We start from the raw sequence: 26,449 nt of genomic DNA, 5'->3' as shown, positions 1-26,449 counted from the left end.
GCAATTCATACACACACATTTAATACAGCACTAATGTGAATCATTAGATAACATTTGTTCATTGTTGTTGCTCTCCATTGGATAAAGGACAAGGACAGTGAGCAGTGTGAATGCGTGAGTGTGTCTCTGTGGATATGTGTTTCTGTTGTTTGTGAACAAGTGGGACAAGGGGAAATAGGGGTACATATGTATGTAATGAAGACAGAGAGAGAAGTATCTGATTTCCCATCGTCATCGGTGCTCAGTCCGAGGTCCCCAGCTGTCGCAAGCAGTCAGTTTGACACATGAGTGCTCAGCCTACTGAGCACACAAACACACATGCAAACACACACACAAACTTATAGAAAAGCAAACAGATACACACATACGGTCACACCCTGAGCCTGAAGTCACTTTGGAAATCACTTGGAAAGGCCGAAGAAGAGGAAATCAGAAAGAAATCATCAGAAGAAAGGGATTCAGGGCAGTGCGGATGTTTGAATCCCGAGGGCCTGGAGTGACACGGCTGGTTGGTTGGCAGGTTTGACACACTCAGATTTGCTGACCATACATCGCTGATCGCTCCAGTCATCTCCAGCAGGTGAAGGACTCATTCACAGAGATTTACCAGCACACCGGGTTTGTAACTGCTTCTTCGTGATCTGTGTGTATTTTGAGAACAAGCATGTTCTAGGATTGAAGCATGAACTATTCTATTGTAGTGTTGAAATACTAGTTGAACAACTGTCACTTTTGGGAATGTTTTTATTAATAATAATGAATACCAATTGCAGTGAATTGTGCCTTTTTGTCTCTGACTAGCAGATGTACCCATATTTAGCTGTGATTAGATTAAATTTCACAGGCCTTGAATAGCCTCAGAACAAGTGCATACACACTATATGTGTGTCTGTGTCTATGCAGTGAGTGAACAGTAACATGGTTCTTGGTTTGTTGTTTGAGAGGATAAAGAATTACATATCATTATACCAAACCTATCCAATACATATTGAACGAATGGCATGTGAAGGCAGGTATTGATGCATGATGAATAAATACTAAATATCACTTACTTTGCAGCCTATATGGTTCACTCAGTTGTGAAACATACACATATGGCTTGTGGTGCTTGTTGAGTTTACCCGTAATGACAGCTGATATTGGAAAAGGCATAATTTCACAAAGAGAATAAATGCTTTAAACTTATAGATAATTATACGAATATCTTTGTAGGTGAGGAAGCACAGACATTCTCCACCAAACACCATGGACCTGTGAGTAATTTTCCTGCAAATTACTTAAATCCTCTGCTGTGCAGACATATGACTTACCTTACTTTTCACTTTGTCACCATTACTGTTCACATTTTCAAATACAATAATGTTGAACCAACTCTAGGTAATTTTAGAAAATACATCACCGGGGTTTCCCAGAAAAAATAAATGCTCAACTATTTTAAGGTGGGATGGCAATTTGATACTGGTACAAGCACATTAGCTACATCTGGTCACTGTATGGCGTTATAAAGCGAAAACTTGTGACCTTAACAATGGCACTCTTAAGTTCATATGCCTATGTTTAAGTACACATCCACTTATGAAAAGTAGGAAGTCAAATTGCAAAAGCAAAGTTACTGTACCACTGGGAAGATACCTGCATAGTGTGATCTTATCTCATTACTGTGTTTTTCTTTGTGTGTGTGTGTTTGTGTGTGTGTCAGGGAGGAAGACAAAAACTCAGTGGATATCCATGACAATCCTCCAGCTCCTGACAACGTAGTGAGGGAGGACGGAGACACTGTGAGTGTCCAGAGCATGTCGACCCCCAGCTATTAGCTGTGCCATTCCCGAGCGGTTCAAAATAGCCACCAGCTGGGAGAGCAACGCAGTGTTGAGTCAGTTGGAAAGTTATGAACTCGGACTAAGTGTTTCTTCACATGAACCTAGTCCACATTATAATGTGTCTTTTCCTTTATAGGCAGATCTTCAGATTCAAAACATGACTTGTGTGTGTATGTGCTGTTTCAGAGGTTTTTTTGGGGGAGGGGGTTGCAGTCTGAGTTATGTCTTTTGTGTCCCCAGGTTTATTTCATATATGAGGAGGAGGTGGAGGTGGAAGAGAAGGAACCAGAGCCTCCACCGCCAGTTATCCGGGTCAATGACAAACCCCACAAGTTCAAGGACCATTACTGCAAGAAACCCAAGTTCTGTGATGTCTGTGCCCGCATGATAGTCTGTATGTAGTGGAATTTCAAAAAAATTGCGCAAACATCATCAACAAATTTAAACATTATATTTTCTTTCAAATGTAAGCCTACTTTTTACATACAGTGTGCAGAATGGGGTTTTTACAAGCTGGCCCCATGGATGTTACTTTGTTCATCTTTCAGTGAACAACAAGTTTGCTCTGAGGTGTAAAAACTGCAAGACCAACATCCACCACTCATGTCAATCATACGTTGAGTTCCAGAGATGCTTTGGCAAAATTGTGAGTCCCTGTTGTCTAGGAATGGATTTCATTAGATATTTTCAGTGCAGTGTAGTTGGCCACTGAATCTCTACTTTGCCCATGATAAGCATTTAAATATGGTGTTTTGCTTTTGTTCCCTCCAGCCCCCTGGTTTCAGAAGGGCCTACAGCTCCCCTCTGTACAGCAGTGACCAACCAGATGCAAGTGAGTCCAGAATGACTTATGATCAGTGTTTTAGTAACTTTGGGAGTTTAAACAACATTTTGGTCTTAAATTTTCTTTCCCACTGAAATCAAGAGAAAATGTGTCAGTGATGATGATCAGTGTTAATGTCTGTCTGTTGACAGTTGTTGAACTCAACATCACAATAGTTCTATGCTACAACTTTCATATATCATCATTCTGCTATTCAAAAGAGTAATATTGTTTAATTGTCTGTACCAGTAATCATCTAACTAACTACCCTGTCCATGAACAGACAACCCAAACCGGAATGACCCTGTCTTTGATACCCTGCGGGTCGGCGTGATCATGGCAAACAAGGAGCGCAAAAAGAATGAAAATGACAAGAAAAACGTAAGTGTACAATACGAATTACAATCAAACCATATAAGGGGACATTTTCAGAAGAAAAAAAAATCACACATCCATTCATTGACAAAACAAATTAATGCAGCAATTCAGACACTTTTTCTATTTTGAGGTAACTTGACTGCATGTATTTTATATAATATTTGTTTCCATTGCATATTCTAATAATGTCTTCATTGTAGATGATGATGATGATGGAGGAGGAGGAAGAGGAGAATCAGCAGCCTAAAGAGAATGAGGAGGGGGGAGAAGGTACAAAGAAACAAACCAGTTAGATGGTTAGATGTACATTTGGTTTATACACACCAGAAGAAGTTCTAGATACACATATCCACAATAATACGCATGATAATTACTGATTTAAATCCTGTACCATAAAAAGCATGATCTTTCCTGGTGATCGGATCTCTGATGTTCATACATACAGGGAAGCCTGATGATAAGAAGGAGAAAGGAGGAGACAAAGCAGATGACAAGGTGAGAAATAAAACAGTTAAGGTTTAACCTCAACTGTCTATACAGAGTGACAAATGTCCTTTTTTGACAGATTTAATACTCTGCACAGCCCTACTTTTGTACAATCAATATAAGTTGTCAGTGTGTTGTAGCATCTGTGTTGTTTCATCATCAGGCTAAGGGCACATTCTCCCAGTCCCACTATCACCTAGCTCTCTACCGCTTCAAGGCCATTGAGAAGGACGACCTCGACATTCAGTAATTTTGACTTCCATAAGAAATGCACAACATGGAGTATCTCAACTACATGAATTCAGTATTTTCTGTTGAAGTAAAACTCAATTTTCTTGTAGTGAAACAAATTGAATTTTACTTTTAAACAAAAAGACAATGCTGAACACTGATTGTCAATGTGTCTGTGTGTTTTAGCCCTGGTGATCGGATCACAGTCCTGGATGACTCAAATGAGGAGTGGTGGAGAGTAAGTTGATTAAGCTCAAATCTGAATCTGAATCAATCAGTTTGCAGTAAAAAAGAGTCCAGTTCTGTTGCTCTGTGTTCTTGTTTGTGCTGAGGATGAACTCAAAGCGTGTTCACTCTGTTTTCAGGGAAAGATGGGAGATAAGACAGGCTACTTCCCTACCAACTACCTCATAAAAGTGCGTGCATCCGAAAGAGTTTTCAAGGTGACACGTTCCTTTGTAGGGAATAGAGAGATGGGGCAGATCACACTGAAGAAAGATCAGGTAACTGCACCAATATGTATAAATGTAGGTATAATTGAACAAACATGCAACAATGTGCCACACGTCAGTATGTTTTATGGTGATCCTTTTGTTGCTCATATACTGAAAAAATCTTATACCAATAAAGTTTTTCTTATCTTTAGAGGTCACTGTGAATAAACAAAGCTCTTAACTTTGTGTTTTTAGATCGTAGTAAAGAAAGGAGATGAGAAAGGCGGCTACCTGAAGGTCAGCACTGGACGCAAGCTGGGCTACTTCCCTGCTGATCTGCTGCAGGAGATCACTGTAACATAGAAAAACAGGACTTACAGCGAGAGAGCCTGCAACACGCTTTAAATCTCAATACTAATGTTGTCAAATGTATGGGAGATGCCTCCCATTTTTTCATCAAGTTTCTATATTTGTTACCTAACCAAACCCTAAAGAAAACAAAATTTGCTCTTACTGTGCTTGTCACTGGAGAAATGTAGTTTTGTTTGATCTTTTTTAAGGCCTTTGAGATTAATGATTACAATTTGAAATACTTTTTCCATTGATACTTATATTTTATAGTTGGAAAGAGATAATTAAGCAATGTTTTGGCTTTGCTGTGGATAGACTGTCAGATGCTTTACATTACAACATGCTGACTATACAGTAGTATAAGGACTGAGGAAAAAACCTGAAAAGCCTTGCACAAGGACATGAAATAACTCATTAATTGAGATTAGGGTTAACAAATAATAGAGGCTAAACATAACCTATAATAAAATGCATTAATGAGACCATTTGCAGGGCTCTCTAGGTCCTTTATAGTCATATAAAGCCCCAAAGCCATTTCAGCATGTACATAGCTTTATATTAATAGAAAGCTCAGATTTTTCAGGGTTTGGATGTGGTTTTACATGTGATCCTCACAAAGTGCAAAAACATCTGTATTAAAGTGTAAAAAGGCAAAAGCGCTAATACATGGTTTTGCATTAAACTGGAGCTGCTGCTTAAACTACTGCTGCTAGCTGAATTCTGGAAGTATGAATGTGTTACCTACCTGTGGAACATTTGTACAATGTTGGAGATTTGTCTTGCAGTGTTGGTTACACAAACCATACCATTTGACTCTTCTGTAGTACCCATTACAACCAAGTGCAAGGAGTGTTGGCTATATAGCTACTGTATGTGACAGGGCTCTCACCATATTGGAGCTGTGACCAAGAAAACTGCAAAACATCTATTTGGCACAGTAGCAGCTGCAAAGTCTTGGACGATCTTATTCTTTATTGGGCTATGTAGGTTCATATGATTTTAAACTTGATACTTTGTTTATGAAATTATTCAGTGTTCCTAACTTAAGTGCCATGACACACATTGTTGTTCATGTTTATTTTGAAGCGTACACCCCCTAGTGGTCATAGGCAGACAGTACAGCCTGCTTCACTATCTGTGTAAATGATTTGGGATTCTGATGTTTTGTTTTGAGATCACTGACACAAGATTAAGTTTATAAGAGAGAGAGACTGTTGGGTCCGGTGTTGAATTAATGATTACCAACAATAATGAAAACTGCAAAGAATGCTTAATAAGAGGTTGCATGTTCTCTAGCCATATTATAATTTTTTTTTAAATGAGAATTTTTTATATTCTTCTCAAATGTGGAGATTTAAGTAATCTGAGCTCCAGGAAGGTTTAGCCAACACATTACATGGAACAATTTGCAGAATTAAAAAGTACCCATTTAAGCTAAGGGTACTTTAAATATTTAATCATATCACACTTTACTGCCACATGTTGACATTTTAGCTGTAGCCTACTGTTTTTGTTTCCTGTCACATTCATGTAAGATCAACATTTGTGTTTCTTTGGTCTAAGACCATTTAATATATTCCCCCATTCAAATAAAGGTTGAACAAATGAATGAACCAATGAAGGAATTAATTACAGTAGTTACAGCCTGGGAAGATGCAGCTGTTCTTTATGAGAATGTTGCTGTCTGTGACAGTGATGTCACAATGATCCATTCTAAATTCCATCAGGACCTGAGTGAGTTCACACAGTTCTCTACACAACAACACCCACTTGTGGAGAGTCTGAGAATAAACCTGCACAAGAGGATAAGAAACATAAAAGGTGTCACACTGAAGAGCAAAGATGAGTGAGAATAAGTCAGTGTATGATGAGCTCCGTCTGGAGCAACAGCTTTGTGATGCAGTGATTCGAGTGGACAACACTGAATTTCACGTGCACAAGCTGGTCCTGTGTAACTGCACCCCCTACTTCAGGTAAGCTGCATTTCACACACCATTATTTTTGGGAACTGAAGTTGAGCTACTTTCTGTTCGGTCATTTTAACACGGTCACAGCACCTTGAATGTTTTTTTTTTTTTTTTTTTGCATTTTTACACTTTTCACTCCCTTATTTTGTCTCCTTTCTGAACCTCAGAGCTCTCTTTATTCGCTGGTCAGCCCAAGACAGTCAGGTCTTTGACTTGTCCGGTGTGTCACCTGACATGATGAGACTGATCATTGACTTTGCCTACACCGGTGTTGTTCCTGTGACACTAGAAAATGTCCGAGAGGTTTTTATAGCAGCTGACCGGTTCAATATATTGGGCCTCATGGAAGCCTGCAGTCACCTCCTGGGGGAGCAGCTGACCCCACAGAACTGCATTGATACCTGGTGTTTCACAGACCTCTATTACAACCCCGAACTGAAACACAAGACATTCCTCTTCATCCTAAATCACTTTGAGGACATTGACACCACCTCAGCGGAGTTCCTGCAGCTTTCTGCACAGGAAGTTGCTAAAATCATTGAGAATGACAAACTCAATGTAAAGAAGGAGGAGACAGTGTTTGAGGCCGTTCTCCACTGGATCAACTACGCTCCTGAGCAACGCAGAGAATACATCTCTCAGCTTCTGTCCAAGGTAAATTAGGGGGCTGAGCCAGTAGACTATAGAGGTCAACCCAAAATAGGAGTTAATTAAGAGTAACATAAATGTAACAGGAGCTTTGTATTATGCCTTTTCATCACCTAACTTTTCTAGGAGTTTGATAAATCTGAATAAGCTAAAGTCTGCTGATAATGCTAGCCAGTATAATTAGCTAGTATGGGCCCTGGCCTATTTCTGTCTTTATCTCTCTGTGCAGGTCAGACTGGCTTTAATGGATCCAGAATACATACTGGAGAATGTGATGAACAACGAAATGGTGAAGGCGAATGAAGAGTGTCGAAAAATCCTCTTTAGTACTATGGATGCCATGATCGATATCAGAGCAAAGAGATTCTCCAACTCTATTTCCCTCCATCATTTGGCCTGTCCACGTCTGCCCCCAGCCATCCTCTTGGCCATTGGAGGCTGGAGTGGTGGTGGCTCCGCCAATGCTGTTGAGGCGTATAATGTCCGTGGAAAGGTCTGGGTCAAATTAATTGATGACATGTTTTGTCCTCGGGCCTACCATGGCACTGCAGTCCTCAATGGGTCACTTTACTGTGTTGGTGGCTTTGACGGCATTGAACATTTCAACAGTACGCTCAGGTTTTACCTGGAGACACACACCTGGGAAGAGGTGGCGCCAATGCATTACAAACGCTGCTATGTCAGTGTAACTGTTCTGGATGGGTACATATATGCTATGGGCGGCTATGATGGATATGACCGACTTGAAACTGCAGAACGCTATCAACCCAGCACCAATCAGTGGACTTTAATTGCATCCATGCATGAGCAGAGGAGTGATGCTAGTTGCACAAGCCTCCATGGTAAGGTAGGTAACCCTAACCCTAACCCTAACCCTAAATAAGATAGATCTATGTTGGGACAAGGACAGCACACAGGGTTTATGGTTTAAATCTATGAGCAGGTCTTCATAACAATACTTACAACCACTAATTCTCCCCAGGTCTATATCTGTGGTGGCTTTAATGGGAACGACTGCCTGTCAACGGCTGAATGTTACAACCCTCAGAGCAACCAGTGGACACAGATCACCCCCATGAGAACCAGGCGCAGTGGAGTTGGGGTTGTGGCTTACAAAGACCACATATTTGCAGTAAGCAATTGACCTAACACTAGTAGACTTAACTAGTAGAGTTTTTGTATAGACCTAAGGCTGATGTGATAGTCTTTCATGGCCAAATCAAGTCATAGCCGTTGCACTTCTGACATGAAGAAGGTTTATTATTTAAACCTTAACACACAAAGCAGTAATAAACTGTACTGTAGACAGGTAGCTGAAATAAATAGTGGATCATAGAAAGCGATTTGATGAGTGAAAACAACAAATCTAAATAATCAGCACCAGGACAATAAGATCATTTTTTACTTGCAGTCCACAAAGACAACAATGCACAGAGCAGATGCATGAGGCCCTGATTTTTGTACAAAGGACACTTTCAGTGTCTTGTGTGTTATACAACACGTGAAAAAAGATATTTCTAAAATATTCTGAAAGGAAAAATTTAAAAATACATACTTTGGCATTTCACCCTTCCTTGTTTAGGTTGGCGGTTTCAATGGAACCAGTCGTTTGAGTACTGCTGAGGCCTACAACCCCAACACTGACACCTGGTCCCGTATCCCACAAATGCTGAACGTCCGCAGCCACTTTGGCATTGCAGTAATTGATGACTGTCTTTTTGTTGTTGGGGGTTTCAATGGTTTGAGCACCACCCCTTATGTTGAGAGCTATGATGTTGAAACTGGTGAATGGTCTGACGTCAATGACATGGAGATCTCCCGCAGCGCCCTGAGCTGCTGCGTGTTGTCTGGACTCAACAACATGGCAGAGTATGCTACCACTCTTTACTCCCTGCGATCCCCAGTGTAGGATGTGGTGTATGGATGAAGATCTGCTATGACTATTCTGTAAATAAATATGCCGGAGCATAAAACCACAGTATTGCTATCTTTAGTTTTTGTGCAAACTCACAAACCCCCATGACCCCCTTGTTGAACAATGAGAGAAAAAAAGCAGTACAAAAACAATGCAACAGTAAAGATACATACTTGGTAGAGACAAAATGCTTTTATTCCACTAAAACTTTGAATGAATGATTTTTTTTTTTTTTTCAGTTAAAAGCTAGAGAAAACTGGGGGCGGTGTGTGGCGCAGTGGTTAAGGCGGCCGCCCCATGTAGAGGCTACAGTCCTCAACGCAGGCGTCGCCGGTTCAAATCCTGCGTCGGGCAGACCTTTCCTGCATGTCATTCCCCCTTTCCTGTCTATCTCACTGTGCTATCAAATAAAGGCAAACATGCCAGAAAATATACTTAAAAAAAGAAAACTGGAAATTACCTCTCTCTTTTGTTCCAAGGCCTTGGTAACGTTAAAGCAGAAGTAAGTGGAATATTTGTGTTAATATAAGTCTTAAATAGTCATATCTTCCGACGGCAATCACTTACATAGAGTGTTTGGTCCAAAACACTGAAACACGGGTCTGTCAGTCACTCTGCTCTGCTGTAAGCCGAGGAGAAACATGTGTACGTCCTTGTATCCTACAACCTTTATCCAATGAGGAGAGAGAACGGCATGAAGGGCTGTGTGTGCAGCCAAGGGATGCGCGTGAATGTGGTGACGTAGGGACGAGGACCAATATGACGAGGGCGGGGGCTGCTAACTAACGAAGTTAGCCAAAACGACCGGATCGCTTACTTCTGCTTTAACTCACTGAGTGTACTGTAGGTCAGGCAAAAGAACTGTTAACCTTTGCCAATTACATGTTTGGTTAATGGTTGTCTAAAAACTAATTTGATGCACTCTATTATATCTCAGGTCTCTAGGACTTGCAAACAAGCTTTTTAACCCGACACCTTTAGATCACTTAAACTTGACTATCAAAGACAATCACTCTACCAGTGGCCATTTTTAACTGTTTTCTTGTTTGCCCCCATAGTCTTTCTTGTTTTGGCCATGTGGTCAAAGGGGCTATTTTACTTTACGCCCCAGAAAATACACCCCCACATACACAGGTCTATTGTTTAATTATTGCTTTATTGACATTAACTATTAAATTAACTATGAATTAATCTAATTTTAATACAAAGATGCATAATATTGCAGAAATGTGAATGTTGCCAACCTCTTCTCAGTAGAGCTCCATAGCTAAAAAAAAAAAAAAAATCCTAAATATTGGAATGGATAAGTAGGCTAGTGGATGTTTCTCATCATTACACTGTTTTCTCTAAACCCTGTTAAAAATAAATTACTGTAAACCCAGTCCTATAGATTTTGAGGGTCTTGAACCATTAGCTACTACCTGTGTGTTTGTATTTTTATAGGCTTCGTTATGATTCTTTATTTAACAGATAGGCTATGTCCTACATGCAGTGATATGATGGCTTGAAATTGAGGCAGTGGCAGAATCTCACCAGACTTGTCACTGATTTTTACATTTCCCGGAGAGACCCTTGTCATTTTGTCAGCCTCCCCGTGGCTAAAGTATGCGGGGACAACGGGGCTGGCTGTCAAACTGTGCCCGCTTGAGAGCGCCTTTCCCTGGGTTGATGAGTCATAATAAGGGCCGACCAGGTGGTGAAAATGAGCACGGTGTGTGTGCGTGCGTGTGTGTGTGTGTGGAGAGAGAGAAGAAGAAGAAGAAAGGGGAGAGAGAGAGAGAGAGAGAGAGAGAGAGAGAGAGAGAGAGAGAGAGAGAGAGAGAGAGAGATGGTGGGAGGGAGAGGGAGCAGAGAGTCGAGTGTTCACTTCAGATCTTGGGGATTTTTGAGTCTCTCGCTGCAGAATGTCTTCTCTACTTTTGAAGTGAGCGTGGGCTTTAACTCGGTAAATCACCACTTACTCTTTCTCAAACAATCCGACTCTCTGGATGGAGAAACGTTGCTGCTGTTGCTGCAAGATGAAGGTGCTGTGTTTGAACTTTGTCATCACCTGTCTGTGGCTTCTCCCTCCAGCGGTGAGTAGGATCAGTCTTTTGAAGCTGTTGTTTGAAAGGGGCACTGGGTGGTTTAATTTTTCAGCATATTCACTTATCTATGATATTGTCAAATAATTCATTACATGTGTCTGGTGCTGCCACTGCTCAACATGTTGCAGAATTATTGCAAAATCAAGCATTGTTCTTGTTTTGCTTTGCTTTGCTTGGCCACAAGAATCAAGATTTGGATTTTAAACTTATTTGTTACAAAAATCTCTACTTGACATTTCTAATCAAGTAAACAATTAAATATTCCCTGGTGTAATGGTAGTTTTAAAGTAGCCTAACATCTCTTGGTGTGGGAACATTGGTTGCAGCGCAAATCAAGATTATTGGAAGAAGAAGACAGAGATGAGGAAATGTAGTCAGCCTAGAAGGACTTTGGTCAGATGATTTGTGCTAATTTTTGACTCCATGAATTTTATTGATTTCTTTTTTTCACTGGTCTTTTTTTTCTCTGACATGATTAGGTTTTCTGTGCTGTGCTGACTTGAAAGCTTGCATCTTATGATCTGGGAAATTTTGGGGGGGGTTTGATCAAAGTTGTCTTTTCTAAGAAATGGTGAAATGAATATTGCCATCCTCAAAAATTTAATTTGTTCCAGTTTTGTCGTCTGTAATTCACTTTCAGACAATTGTAATTTAATCTGCTCTCCTGTCTCTAACTTTCTCAACTGCTGCATAAGCACCTCGCTGTAGTACCTTTAACACTGGAGCTGTTAGGGTAAAACCACAAAGCAACCTAATTTTGTGCTTTATTTCCCAAACTAAATGAGAGTTCCGTCTCTGTCAGTTGAAGAAAGTTTTACTTCCCCTGGGGCTTAAGAAACATTGTCACTTTTTGTAAAGTCTGAAAAACTGACACATTAAGTGTCTTTTTAGCCAATGGCAAGAATTTTCTCCCATGTCCTCAAAAATGCAATTACAGCTCTCAGTTTTCACAGTTTTCGCCTCTGCAGGTGCTTTTGCACAGGTGTTGTGCTGGTAGCTTCCACTTCACCGCTGTTGCACAGTTGCAGTCACTGTGCTGGCATCTTGACACAGAGCCAATGACACGGCTGTCACACAGTGAGCTCCAATTAGGGTGGGTGAGAACAGCACGCAGTCGGAGATTCAGGCTCAGTAACAATAGGCACAGCTGGAGCTCAACTTGGTTACAGAGGGAGGCAGAGATTGGCACACAGGGCTGGCGTGGTTAGGGGTGATGCGAGACCCACTTGTTGGTGAGAAATAATGATATCGTGGGAGCTGTTTATTCAGAAATCTTGGGGAGAATCAGCCTCAACCTCCACCTGACACATTATGATGAAACCAGAAATAAAGTCTCAGACAACAAGTGGGCAGAACTTTTTTTTTTCTTTTTTTGCACATCCCATATCTCAGCTCTCCAAGACAAGTCTCCCACAGAGCATCCATGTGAAAATGGAAATGTTTTTAATTAATGACACATTGAGGTGTTTTAATTATATTTCTTAGTCTAAACTCATTGATTTTTGTTAAAATGTTGCTCTTTTACATTTTCACAGCAGCCAATGTCAGGAAATATCACACACGTAAACATCCTCGCTAATGGCTGGATTTATTGGGATTTGAAACAGCAGGTGGCTGCCTGGTTTATAATAAGCTGCTTCATTAATCTGATGCACCTAATTTTCACAGCTGCACATCTTTTATATTTTCTCTGTACTGGTAGTTTTTAAGTGAGCAAGACAGTCAGAGGGAATTAAGCATGTAACAACTATAATTGTTCTGTATTCAACATTTTCAGCAACAAGCTATAACAAATGCTAAATTTTCTACAGTTACTCCTCAATATTCTGTATTTATTGGAGGAATAAATGATATTCTTATATTTATTTGTTCCGATTTTTAACATTGTATAAATGTAAATAGCTTAGAAAGCAGAAGTTTTTCCAGATAATTAACAAGCTGTTCACCTATCTCTGTGTGACTTCAGAAAAAGACCAAGAGAAGTGGGTTTATGCTTACTGTATGCTTCATTTACAACAATACAAAGGACAGAAGGGAGACTGGTGTGAGCAGAGCACATTAGAAAAATCAATGATGAAACATATAAAATATAAAATGATAATGAAGCTGGGATTCTCAAGGGGATCATGGAGGAGAAAAGGGATTTTTAGACTCGTTGAGACAGTGAGATATTCGTCAGGGAAGAAGCACGATATGGAAAATGTGCTGCCAACACTCACACTGTAAATGTCTCAGCAGTGACCTACAGTATGTGTTGACAATGTCCTTCATTAATAAGCCCACAGATTCATTTCATCATCAAGGTTGTGGTGAAAGAGTTTAAATAAGGGAAGGAGAGTTTGAGGGGGGACAGCCTGATGAAATTGTGTTAATGGAAATATGAATGTGTCGTGTGTGGGGGTATGTGCATGTTCCTTCCTGTAGTCCTTGCCTGAAGGAACTGACCTACAGAATTGATCCCAGTCAATTTCAAGTTGTTTTCTTTCAGAGGCGCTGACATGTCAAAACATAATTACTTTAATCGATTATCTGCCACCTTGTATCCTACTTATGATGAAACTGTCCTTCATTTGCGGTCGTCCTGGTGGTCTAAAGGGCTTTCTCCCTCCAATCTATCTTGTCATTTTTCATAGTGCATAGTCAATATTGATGGAGCTATTCAAAAACTATGATGAATATTGAATGAATATAACTGCAGGTGTTGATCTCGGAGAAATGTCAGGAAGTGCAGTTTTCTTTTGTCTCCTTCTTTTCCATGGACAGTGTGTCTGTGTCTGCATGGAGTGACACAGAGGGATTTACTATACTGAAATGACTAACACTGACTGGAGGAAGTCTGGTTGATTGCAGATATGTCACCTTCAGCTTCAGAACAATAACACAAACCTACACGATCTTTTAATAGAATATATTTACTCTGTTGATCAGATTCGGAATAATTCATCTTGACATCACTAGCACACTTTTCTTACCCACTGGTGAAGTGAAATGGATCAACAAGTCTCTTTTATATCTTAAAGACAGATACAGATGCAGTGGCCAGTGGCTGCTATAGACTACCGATCTTTATGCTGTACTCAAAACACACTCCACAGCCATTAAAATGAAATGAAGTCAGAACATGGTACCTTATTCCTTGTCCTTTTTATTCTGTGTTTTTCAGAATTGATTCACCCCTAAAAACACCTTTAATCGCTCACCTCTAGTTGTGTCTGGCCATTCAAAGACTTTTCAGATCTCTGAAGGAGATTTCAGAATCCTGTTTGTTGTGCTTCCTGCTTAAACAGCGACATGTCTCTTTCGTTGTATTTTATAGTTGCAATGAAAACTGTTCATAGTGAGCTTTTTGGATGACTTAGACACAGACACTGATTCTAGGAATTTCTTTAAATCTTTTCAATTTTTTGATATGTAATTATTCAGTTCTGTTAGAATCCCAGACACATTATGTTAACATCTGTTATAATGGAGGTTATTTTTTGTGTGCAATATGAATTGACTCTAAATGAGAAGAAATGAAGACTGCAAAATATTATAGTCCTTTTTTTTTTTTTTTTGCAGGTCCAGGAGACGGCCAAGCCCTTGGACTTTCAGAACCCACAATGGGGGCAGGAGGAGGGAACAGGGGGTTCAGATGCTGTGAGAGCTGCACTGAAGGTCAAACATATCTCCAAAGATTTACAGATCATCTCCACCAAACACAAGACACCGGCTTATGGCTCGCTCGGTCCATACGGTTGGCCGCAGAACTTCTCCCGAGCTTTGGATCAGTATGTATACCGTCCTCTTCCCAAAACCAAGCCTCCTGCTAAAACATCCCCAAAGGCCAAGAAGATCTTGGGCTGGGGAGATTTCTATTTCAACGTGAAAACGGTGAAGTTCAGCCTGCTGGTGACGGGAAAAATTGTTGACCACATCAACGGAACCTTCAGTGTCTACTTCCGCCACAACTCCTCCCATCTGGGGAACATATCTGTCAGCATTGTCCCGCCCTCCAAAGCTGTGGGATGGGAAGCTCTGGATCCTGTGAGTCAGAGCATTCACACCAAAAACTCAGTCCTACTTCCAGATGTGACGTCTCAGTTCCAGAGCCCCCCACCGTCCACCAGCTCCACCCCTCCTGACCAGCAGAAGCAGCTGCAGCAGCAGCAGGACGTGATGATGGTGACCGAACTTAACTGCCGGATTGAGTACCAGAGAACCAACCGGTCCAAAAAGACCAAACCCTGCATGTATGACCCAGGGCAGACTTGCTACTCAGAAAACACCCAGTCCCAGGCTGCCTGGATCTGTGCCAAACCCTTTAAGGTTATATGCATCTTTATCGCCTTCACCGGCACTGATTACAGGCTGGTGCAGAAGATCTGTCCAGACCACAACTTTCAGACGGAGCAGAACCAGCAGCACTTTGGATGAATGCTTGTGTGCGGCAGAAACTGAGACATTGAATACTGACTTTTCACATGCACTTCAAAATTCACAAGTTCAGATTTTCATAATGGGTTTGAGGAATGTTTTTATATGCTGCCAAAAACTTATTTCCAACATTAGTGAGTGCAGTTTGAGTCGAAAACATGTGACGATATGTTGACAGCAGAACGTTTTTATGATAAGTGAACATAAGCTTTGTGTTGTCTGAAACTACACTCACTCAGTGACTTGATTCATGATATTGCTTTTGTGTGTTGTGTTTTCTGAATATGTAATAATAGATGTGAAGATTTTAAAAACCAGAACTAATTATTCCCTCTTTGAAAGATGTGACTTCTTGACTGATTAATAAAACAAAATAGACACATCTTTAGGGACAGCATCATCTGTAATGTTGGAAGCATGCACCGACTTCAAGAACACTTGTTCATTGCACAGTGGCAATGATTGACTACATATTTCCTCCTCAAACACATGAGCCAGATGATTTACACTTGTAGTCACTTTTATCAGTGACCCAACGTGCGCATGTCCTTGGCTCCCCTCCAGTGCTGATTTTACTTTCACCCTTTGCACCCTAGAAGTTTTTGTTATTGCAGCCCTCTGCTGTCACAGACATGCTTTCTTTATCATTGCGGCAAACCTTACGGGTGAGTACATTTTCTTTAGCAGTGTAATTGTTTCAAAGCTTTTTTAAAGATACATGCACAGATCCCCTTTTGTGTCTGTTTAAAGTTATTTTCTGCTGTTGTGACTAAATCACTTATTTTCAAAAACTAGGTCAGTCTTGTCACCCCAGGTCACCTCCACCCTGATGGAAGTGTCTGGAGTGTCAGTCCAGTTGCACAAGTGTCACCATATTTGTGCGATAACTGTGGTGACCCCAGGTTCTCAAGTGTTACTCTTTTTACCAGAATATTTTTTCTTGTTGGAGGAGAATGCACTGTACACATTGTGCTTTATGCAAGACTTAATATGGTCAAGGCTTAGAAAACATAATGAAAACAAAAGATGAAAGGAGACTTGCTTGAATATATTCTTATGCGTCAACGGTACTCTGCATTAGGCCAAAGTAGCACATAGTTATGTAACTATCATGCAGCTACATGCTGCCTTCAACAAATAAGGCCCTGATAACTAAGTCACTGCGTGTCTGGCCAACCCACATTACACTTTTCATGTCCAAGGTTTTCCATAACCGCTCGGCTGAATACCACATTTGGTTGTTCACTGCCTTTCATTTAATGGATTGTTTAGAACATCAAAAGACACATTATTCTAACTCCCTTGTTTCCAAACCCCCGGTGCAATGTATTTTGAGTGATGAAAGTGTTTTTTCACAGGCTTACTTTTCATGAGGTTTTCAAAAAACACCAAAGGAGCAATCATGGACAACAACAAAACAGAATCCCTCAGAAACTCTTCAACTCTGTGCAGCTCATGGCGCAATGGAGAGTTACATCAGATCCTCTGACTTAACATTTGTCTCCTTGTTTAGATTTTTATCAATTATGTTCAGAGTTATCTCCACAGAGTCTTTATATTATTTTGTTGTTGTTTTTTGCCAGAGTAGAATAGTTTTAATACCATTAGATCAAAAAAAGACATTTATTCACTGACTGTGATGATACTTGTGTCTTCATCCACCTCCCCATGCTGCAGCCCTTCTTCCAAAGGGTTTCAGGATGTTTAGGCCGAGATTGCCAAATCGCAGTGGAGTCATACAGGCCAGGCCTCCGCAGCACCAGTGGGTGGACGGGACAGGAGAGCCTGGCTCAGGATGACCCGGAGATGTGGGGTCTCCTCCAGCAGGAGAAGGACAGGCAGTGTCGGGGACTGGAGCTCATCGCATCAGAGGTGAGATCTAGATTTAAATAAATAAAAGTGGTAGAAGTATGTTTTGTGCTTTTTTGTTTGTTTAACCTTTTTACTGTTTGTTACATCTTGTATTAACTATTGATAACATTTCTGAGTGTAACTAAGCTGGAAGCTGGAACGAAATTAAATATTTAATACCCTGATGAGACATGTTAATTTACAAAAACAAGCAAAATGTTCTGGGCCCATAAAAGAGGTCAGATTAAAAGAATTAAACTCAAGCTGTGATACCAAAGTAACCAAAACATCACTGGCCTCAAAGACAAAGAACAAAGGTAAACATGTAGCATACACAAAGGTCAATTATTTTAAAAACTGAATAAAAATCCTAGCGATTCTAGATCAAAAGAAATATCCTAATGCATTAATGCAAAAGGCAGTACCCCAAAGTTTTAGGAATACCAAGGTCCAGAAATATCCAGACCAAAGCTTTAAAACCATGTCAGTGGGCAGTGGCATAATAAGTTATCTGTAAATCCAATTGATTTTACCTTCTTTATTTAATCTTTGTGTTTGAGTTTGCATCAATTTGGATTTGACTTATAGAAATGTGTCTCATTATACATGAATATAAGCAGTACATTAATATATAAACTATATTTCATTGTTTATTTTTTACAGTTGAGCCTGTTATTATACAGTATATCTCAGGCTTTCTTTGTGTTGACTAGTATGGGGACATACTGTATGTTAACCATATCCTGGGCACATCGGACAGTACCATGCTCTTCTTCTCTAGTCCCCCCCAGCCTCCTCATCTTGTCCTTCATCTCTTCCCTCTCTTCGCTCTCTTTCTCTCAAATGCTCACACAAAATACGCCAATGCCAAGTGGTGTAAAGTAGATCTGCTGCTTGAGGACAATATGAGGGGAAGAATGGCATTGACCTACAAACAGCTCACTAGTTAGTTACTTCTATCAAGATTTTGCAAATTCATCTGCTTTGCAGACTCATCTTGTTGAGCAAAGATTTTGTGGTAACATCAAGATCTTACAGACAGTGGGGATATGTAATTTATCTTGGCATCATACAATACCACTTTAGCACCAATGTAGACTTATTTGATTTCATAACTTTTATTTGATAAACCTCCCCAAATAAATACAGAAAATGTAATAGTTTTTTATTATTGATTCTATATTTTCTGCAGCCTCTTCTGTATATTATCTTGTGAGCAAAATGCAGAGACCCAAGGATCAACCTCCAAGGCTGAAAAATTAAGCCAATACAGATGCACCAAAAACTGCAGTTCCTCTACTGACCACTAGAGTGTGTGTCCAGCAGTGAGTCAGTCCCCACAGACTCCCATGTCAAGAAGTCCAACTTTACAGCAGTACATGTGATGAAACTATTGCACTATTTTTATATAACTCATTAGTTTGTGATTCACTCTTCGCCCATGTACTGTATGGGATGGCTTGGAGTTGGGTGCAGAGTCAAACTGCCAACACGACAGTGACAGTGGAGCAGCTCTTCAGAAACCTGTGGGGGACGTGATGTGACGTGTCTTTTATTTATATGCTCAGACCCACGTTGTATATGAACAGTGATGACCACCAGACCATCATTTGCACTTTTCAGTAGACATAACTGTGAATGACGTAACACATGAGACGGAGAGCAAGAGAAGCAACCTAAACTGCTGAGGAGCGTCTTCAACTGTCGCCAGAGCTGTTGCCTCTGAATTATCTTCTTCTAAAAACAGATTGCCCCTTTACAGTTTTCATTCTTGCATTTTCCAGTAATTATGAATCCTCAGTACCACCACCAGTCACAATGACATCTGAAAGATTTTCATTCGTCTTGTGCATGTACTGTCAGTCAGTCACTGCCGCAGGCTGACTCCCAGTAGAGAGCCCATGTTTTTTTTTTCTCCAGCAACACAGTCAAATGATCTCATTAGGTTTCCTCACTGATTTCTACCATTGATCTCCCTATTTTTGTTGTTAGTTGTGACAGCGGAGGAGGGGCGACTGTAGCTGTTTATGTGTGTGTTGTGTTGAGACTGTGTTTTGAAATGTCATAGACAGAGATTTGTATCACTCTGGGGATTGGGTTTTAAATCCCACCGGAGTGATTGAGGCTTCCCCGAACAGTGACAGGTTTAGTTTAATGCAGAGGAGGCGACTGGGAAGGACACACAGAGAGAGAGAGGTGAAGAGAGAGAAAGAATATGTGCAGAAATGAGAGTGGAAGAGAAAAGATTGAGACAGGAAGAAAAATGTGTTTGCGTTTCCACAGCTTCATCTCTCATCTGACTCTCAAGTGTCTTCAGCTGTGCTGAACCCCAAAAGGATTCAGTATCAGTTAGATTCCTCTATAATATCCTTCCCTTAATTTGATAATTTTATCTCTAATACTGAAATATTTTTAGAAAAGCTAATTTTGCAGCCTCAAGACAAGACTGTGATAAAACTTGTGCAAGATTTATGCAACAAATCCAACTGATTGGAAGAGCTTTGATTATCCTTCTCTGACTCAGCAACTCATCTACCTGTCTTTATAATTGGTATTTGCAAGAGACTGTGCAACGTGTACTGTGTGGCTGTGCCTTGCTGGAAAAGAGCAGGGATGTTCAGTCACCCTTCTCCAGGTAAATAAAGGTTATATTTGGAAGGTGACAGCGTTCTGAATATATTAAAAGAAAAAAAAAACACAGTGTGTGACTCTGGATCTTGTGTGTTTATCCTGTCAGAACTTCTGCAGCCGTGCAGCACTCGAGGCCCAGGGCTCATGTCTGAACAACAAATACTCTGAGGGATACCCGGGACAAAGGTAACTACATGGTTTAATATACTTATCAAGTTATATAGTGCATGAGGATTTTACAATATAATAAATATGAATATATAAGAAATTATGAGGATGATGTTGATGATTGATGATGATGAGAATTATGCATTTTGACATGATACAACAATCCATCCACCCATTGGCGGTATTTTTCCTATCAAATTTTCATGGATCCCTCATGTGTATCTTAGGTACTACGGAGGTGCAGAGATTGTCGACCAGATCGAGCTGCTGTGTCAGAAACGAGCGCTCACTGCCTTTGGTGTGGATTCAGATTTGTGGGGTGTCAACGTCCAGCCATACTCCGGCTCCCCTGCCAACTTTGCAGCCTACACATCTGTTCTGCAGCCACATGACCGCATCATGGGCCTGGATCTGCCTGACGGAGGACAGTGAGTGAACATTTTATCTGTTCACACCAGAGAAGTTTGTAGAAAAGTAATGATAATGATCATATTCCATCGCTTGAAATTCAAAGCAATTAAATATTACTCATAACATAATTTAGCTGGACGTTTATTTAATAGTCTGACAGTTTTTATGTTAAAAGTTGCTACCTTGAAATTAAATGGTCTGAAATTTTACCTGTGTGCATTTGAGATTTTCCCACATGACACTGGATGTTGTTATGGGACTTAACGTCAAGAGGCATTAATGTAGCTGACAAAATGTTATTCATACAGTTAGGATTTGTCACATTATACAAACCTTTTTTTCAAATTGCATAAATCACTGCATTTAAAGCACATAAAAGATGTTGAAGTAAAAAAAAAAAAAAAACTTGGTGAATGAAAATGTTTTTCTTTTCAAATTTAATACTCAGCTTATATCAAGACTAAGGTGAGAGTTTGCTTTACGAATGCACGCATGTGTTTTATACTGCCAAACACCATGCCAAAACTCTGATGGCAAATCTGGAGTGTACAATACAGAAAGAGAGAAAGAATAAATGTATGTAATTATGCATAGAAGACATGGTTTTATTGAACTACTATAGTAGGTACAAGCTACAGTCAGTAAAATGAGCTGGATGGAAGGAAACTCACTTTCATAGAAACGCTTTGTATTATATTTGATCGTGTTATTGAGTTCACAGTGCTGTAAAATATCCTGCATGTTGATCTTATGAGACACACTATGCAAATATATATTTTTCTGATCCATGTTATTTCAGCCTCACTCATGGCTACATGTCAGATGCCAAGAGAATTTCAGCGACCTCCATCTTCTTTGAATCGATGCCTTACAAGTTGGATGTGAGTAAGAACATGTGAATAGAAGCCCAGAGTTGAATCAAACTTATAGCTGTTAAAATGTGAATAAAGAGAAGAATCCAGCTGAAAAGATACAAGACTGTACAACTCCTCCCTTTGTCACTCTCTCTTTTTATCATCTCAGCCCAAAACAGGGCTGATAGATTACGAGCAGCTTGAGAGGACAGCCCGACTCTTTAGACCCAGACTAATCATCGCAGGAACCAGTGCCTACGCTCGCCTCATCGACTACCCTCGCATGAAGAAGGTATTTCTTATAGGTCTGCCTGACTGGAGGCACATTAACAGATGTTGATTTGTCACTAACTGCCAGACTTTAAGACTCAGGGCCCTTAGGACTGTAAGATTTCCCTTTTATCCAGCAATATAACAGATTTGTTTTACAGTTGTTGTTTTTTTAAATAATGGACAACATGAAATAAAAAATAAAATAATAATTATGTTGTCCATTATTAAAACACCCCACCATCCCAGTGAATCTGAAACAAAAACAGTACAAATCGGAAAAAATAAAGAAGAAAAAGGGAAAAAAGACAACAAAAAGACAGTATAGACAAAGTGGTAAAGTATTATTAAAAGTTTAATACATACAGATTTAAAACATTTAGATCAAGTGTTCGACTATTGTATTTTCTATTTAACTGAGACTCTACAACGTGACCAGTAATGTCATTTTTGAATTTGAATATTTTGTGCAAGTGATCAGGATTGAAATGACATTGACCTCTTTTCCTGATGTATAGTTTCTACATGTCCAGCCCAACCAACCCGATACTAATACACTTTGATTATCTGAATGACATGTTTATCCACAAGAACAAAGTAAAAAGTTCCCCCATGGCGAAAGCTGGGGACACCTTCTTACATCATTCATAAGTAGCAGTGGTCCAGTACAATTAGATGTAAAGAAAAGTCCAACATCAAGAATAGATGAATATGAGGACAATGAAATCATGTGTGCACTAGTGAGTATTTTATTATGTTAAATGGTAATAGGCCTAAGTGTATAACTTATTGTTTCCGACTGTGTGTCATTCAGCTGTGTGTGGAGCTGAACGCCTACCTGTTAGCAGACATGGCTCATATTAGTGGGCTGGTGGCAGCAGGGGCTGTTCCCTCTCCTTTCCAACATGCCGACCTAGTCACCACCACTACCCATAAGTCACTGCGTGGTTCAAGGTGAGGTCTGGATGCTGTGTGGCATTTTATTTTATTTTATTTTTAAAACTAAATTATCACAGGAAAAGTGCTGACTCATTTTACTGCCCAGTAAATGTGCGGGGAAAAAATGCAGTTAATTTACTTAAAATCTGTGCAAGACCAAAAGGAGGACAACTGATTGATTTATATGATCGATCTCCTAGAAGCCATGACTAACTCTCATGAAATGAATGAATGAAGTGACCTGTGTTATGAGTTAGTGAGACATGTTGACTATTGACAATTTATAATATGGCTGTAAAACTGATGATTTCTACATCTACAAAGGAAATTTAAGTAAATATTGATATAAATTGACATCAGCCCCATCATGAGGGTTAAGGTGATCTGCCGACCTGTCTTATGGGTTGAGTTTGTGTGTGTATTCCTATGTGGGTCACAGGGTTCAGGATTCAGTGAAAGTCAGTTTTGGTGTTAGTTTTCATTTACTGTATATAAAGGTACAATATTATATAAATACATAATGTCTTACTGTTCTTATTTGTTGATATTGAGTTTACCATTTGACCACATTAACTTTTAATTGCTTGTGACTAATGCCAGATACGGTGCACCTGTCTCTGTGTCTCTCTACGCTCTGCAGGGCCGGTCTGATATTCTACCGGAAAGGTGTGCGATCAGTGAATAAGAAAGGTAAGGAGGTGACCTATGACCTCCAGGACAGGGTGAACTTTGCTGTGTTCCCTTCACTTCAGGGCGGCCCTCATAACCATGCCATTGCTGGGGTGGCTGTCGCCCTCAAACAGGTCCAGATTTCCTTCCTTATTTTTATGTATTTTTTTTTTTTTTTTTAGAATTCAACAATATCCTAATAAAAAAAGAGAACAGGATCATTTAAACTCAGCTTGAGTATCTTGATCTGGACTCTTTATCAGCTAATTTCTGTCCCTGCAGGCGACTACTCCTATGTTCAAACAGTACATCGCTCAAGTTCTGCTGAATGCCAAGGCCATGGCCAACGCTCTGCTGAAGAAAGGCTACACCCTGGTGTCAGGTACCAAGGCAACTGTTAGTACACATATGAATGTACATAAGCTATTTGTTTATCTTTTCACATGTATCTTTTTCCACTGATTATGGTATCAGTACCCTAAGTGGTACATCTCTACCTCTCTAACTGAATCAGCTATGATTCAGACACTACTTAATTCGCCCTAACCTCATTTGCATTCTGTTCTTATGATCCTGGAAAAGTGACTTAACCTTCACTTGACAGCTGAATGGAAAAAAGTCAATGTTAGGAGGAACTCTCAGGAAGAACTGACAGCAATTTCACTAAAGTTTGGATGGAGAGTGAATGGAAACGGTTTATTTTGGCATTACCCCTAAATTTGACAGAATTTAATCTAATCATACATTTTTAATCTCTCTTCTTTTTGTCAGGTGGAACGGACAATCACCTGGTCTTGGTTGACCTTCGACCTCGTGGGATGGATGGGGCTCGGGCAGAGAGGGTCTTGGAGCTGGTGTCCATCACTGCCAACAAGAACACCTGCCCAGGAGACAAGAGCGCCCTCACTCCAGGAGGACTTAGGCTCGGTAGTCAAATAAAACCATAAAAGCTTTGCAGGATGTGCTGGGTAATGGATTATTCTTGGTGAAGTGATGCAGGAGTGGAGGCTGTTTGGCCAGAGTCTGACAACCAGTCAGTCTCCCTACCTGTGTGATACTGGATCCTATCTTGTGTGTGTGTGTGTGTGTGTGTGTGTGTGTGTCTGTCCTTTCTGATGTGTCTCTGTTTGCTTTCCTGCCTGTTTTTTGTGTCCATCAACCTGTCAGTCAACCATGTCAGCTCATCTCTCTCAACTCAAATGCACCAGTCTTAAACTCTTTATCAATAGCGAAGGAGCTAATGTCATATCTATTTTTCATTTTCTTACCTTTCTTTTATCTGTTGTCGCTTCTTGCAGGAACCCCGGCTCTGACCTCAAGACAGCTCAGAGAGGCAGACTTTGAGAAAGTTGTGGAGTTTATCGATGAGGGGATTCAAATTGCGCTAGATGTGAAGAAGAAGACTGGTGAGAGAATAAGTGTCTCTATACAGTATGACTTTCTTGTGATGTATCTGGGGAGAATGGAGGAATAGTGTCATGATATTGTGCAAAAAATGAAAATAATAACAATAATAATAATGGATTACATTACATTTTTTTTAAACAAATGAAACTTTATTTAAACATTGTCCTAACCCCAATATTTTTTGTGCAGTCCCATCTTTTTCACACCTCCACTGTATTTCTCCTGTCACCCAACAGGAAACCTGAACAGCTTTAAGTCGTTCCTTTTAGAGGACCCAGAGACAGTGTCGCACATCACAGAGCTTCGCCAGCGGGTGGAGCTCTTCTCCAGGCCCTTCCCCATGCCAGGATTCACTGACCACTGACAACATCGCAGACTGAAGGGCAGATTTCCCCATCACCTCTCCAACATATTGGATCCTTGAGATGGCCTCTAATGTAATGTGGCTATGTCTACACTCAGTGAATCTGCCAGATAACATGAAACATCTAATTTCATGTAAAGGAATGCAAACCTCGTAAATAATCAGTCACGTGACACAAATTGCCAATGATGTAGCTAGACCCGTCACAGGGGAGAGATTTAATCAAGTGTTCAGTTAAATAATAATATAGGCTATCATATAATTCCATTATAGCATGTTTATTATTTTCTAATGGCTATAACAATGATGCAAATGTGCAATTACAGTGTAATACGTTTGTACAAGTAGTATTTTATATTACATGGTACATAGTATAATGTAACATGAGTGTTTATTACTGTAATGCATTTGTCAAAAAGTATAACTTATGGACTGCAATGAATTGTGGCTAGTGCATTAGAAGGTTTTCACTTCTCAGACAGAACAGCTAAGATGGCCCATAAAAAAAAGGAAAAAAAAGTACTTGGCTTTTTGTCTCAGAGATCTTTCCACTGCTCTTATCAACTTTGTCCCTGAGGCCCTGAGACATTCACAGCAGCTGTTTTGGGAACTGGACACATGTTCAGTTTACACCCACAAAACCACAAAAATGGGAAAGGGTTAAAAAGCACTTGAACTTGCAGGCTTTTCTTGTAAAACCTTGGATTTGTGAAGAGTGTACAGTGGATCTTTTCATTTGTATTAAAACCTCATCCTGAATATTTGGCTCTTTGATTGATTTTTATATCTCAGACACTTTCAGTTGTCTCTTACATTGTCTTGCTGTGGTATGAGAACTTGCTGTTGTGTAACATTTGATAGTGAGGGAGAAGACACAGAGGGAGAAGACTTCAGATTAAGTAAACACTGATCTGTGTTAAGCTGCTGGTATTTCCTCTGGTCATTTCCTCTCACTTTCAACTCCAGGAAAATGAAATAAAAACAAAATCCTACACAAAGACAGAGATCAGACAGGACGATAGTTAGGGCCAAAGCTTTACACCCTGTAATAAAGGGTTAAGCAAAGCTGCTCACTGACTAACTGATGATAGTTCCCTCACTGGTCAAATGAGTGCTGGGCTGCTGTCTACTTTGCCTCTGTGGTACTGTAGGTCAGCATGAGCTCTTAAATAAAATGGAGAGGAGACTAAACCAAACATAAGGCACCTTGAGCAGAGAGAGGGAGGGAGGGAGAGAGAGAAGTTATCAGTAATGAGGTGTGTCAAACAGAGGGAGTTGGACATAAAGACCTGTTATCTTCTGGAGATGAATTAAATAAAGACTAAATTA

The 26,449-nt window shown here is 40.1% G+C and overlaps 4 protein-coding genes across 4 annotated transcripts; all 4 read left to right on the top strand.

Moving 5' to 3' along the window:
* The first annotated feature begins 259 nt into the window (after positions 1–259).
* On the top strand, positions 260–5,203 carry stac3 (SH3 and cysteine rich domain 3). The gene is made up of 13 exons (XM_083976364.1): positions 260–580; positions 1,213–1,253; positions 1,700–1,778; positions 2,061–2,214; positions 2,369–2,466; positions 2,592–2,652; positions 2,927–3,024; positions 3,222–3,291; positions 3,467–3,516; positions 3,671–3,753; positions 3,925–3,976; positions 4,104–4,241; positions 4,428–5,203. The coding sequence occupies exons 2-13, from the start codon at positions 1,246–1,248 to the stop codon at positions 4,533–4,535; spliced, it is 999 nt and encodes a 332-aa protein (XP_083832490.1). The 5' UTR covers positions 260–580; positions 1,213–1,245; the 3' UTR covers positions 4,536–5,203.
* A 1,162-nt stretch (positions 5,204–6,365) lies between these two features.
* Positions 6,366–9,047, top strand: LOC310988983 (kelch-like protein 10; the record flags this gene model as incomplete). Its single annotated transcript, XM_083975818.1, has 5 exons — positions 6,366–6,496; positions 6,658–7,144; positions 7,368–7,985; positions 8,121–8,270; positions 8,721–9,047. 5 exons carry the CDS (start codon positions 6,366–6,368, stop codon positions 9,045–9,047), a joined length of 1,713 nt encoding a protein of 570 aa, XP_083831944.1.
* A 1,994-nt stretch (positions 9,048–11,041) lies between these two features.
* On the top strand, positions 11,042–15,556 carry LOC310988571 (neurexophilin-2-like; the record flags this gene model as incomplete). The annotated part of the gene is made up of 2 exons (XM_083975222.1): positions 11,042–11,128; positions 14,702–15,556. 2 exons carry the CDS (start codon positions 11,042–11,044, stop codon positions 15,554–15,556), a joined length of 942 nt encoding a protein of 313 aa, XP_083831348.1.
* A 528-nt stretch (positions 15,557–16,084) lies between these two features.
* On the top strand, positions 16,085–25,879 carry LOC310989207 (serine hydroxymethyltransferase, mitochondrial-like). The gene is made up of 12 exons (XM_083976192.1): positions 16,085–16,221; positions 17,234–17,428; positions 20,145–20,224; positions 20,434–20,634; positions 21,417–21,498; positions 21,641–21,763; positions 22,556–22,695; positions 23,321–23,483; positions 23,632–23,731; positions 24,121–24,276; positions 24,648–24,755; positions 24,993–25,879. Exons 1-12 carry the CDS (start codon positions 16,189–16,191, stop codon positions 25,118–25,120), a joined length of 1,509 nt encoding a protein of 502 aa, XP_083832318.1. The 5' UTR covers positions 16,085–16,188; the 3' UTR covers positions 25,121–25,879.
* Positions 25,880–26,449: the final 570 nt, after the last annotated feature.

Source organism: Trachurus trachurus (genome assembly GCF_905171665.1).
Source record: "Trachurus trachurus genome assembly, chromosome: 7".
NCBI lineage: Eukaryota > Metazoa > Chordata > Actinopteri > Carangiformes > Carangidae > Trachurus > Trachurus trachurus.
Note: the sequence above shows the minus strand (reverse complement) of the source record. Positions and strands in the feature narration are given on the sequence as shown.

What these genes read in the sequence shown, in the direction of transcription:
- stac3 (XM_083976364.1), top strand. An exon ending in CTGTGCCCGCATGATAGTCT is followed by an intron (nt 2,215 to 2,368) that starts GTATGTAGTGGA and finishes TTCATCTTTCAG; the next exon opens with TGAACAACAAGTTTGCTCTG. An exon ending in GAATGAGGAGGGGGGAGAAG is followed by an intron (nt 3,292 to 3,466) that starts GTACAAAGAAAC and finishes TCATACATACAG; the next exon opens with GGAAGCCTGATGATAAGAAG.
- LOC310989207 (XM_083976192.1), top strand. Translation starts at nt 16,189, where the DNA reads ATGCTTTCTTTATCATTGCGGCAAACCTTACGG. An exon ending in GAGGGATACCCGGGACAAAG is followed by an intron (nt 20,225 to 20,433) that starts GTAACTACATGG and finishes TGTGTATCTTAG; the next exon opens with GTACTACGGAGGTGCAGAGA. An exon ending in AGGCTACACCCTGGTGTCAG is followed by an intron (nt 23,732 to 24,120) that starts GTACCAAGGCAA and finishes TCTTTTTGTCAG; the next exon opens with GTGGAACGGACAATCACCTG.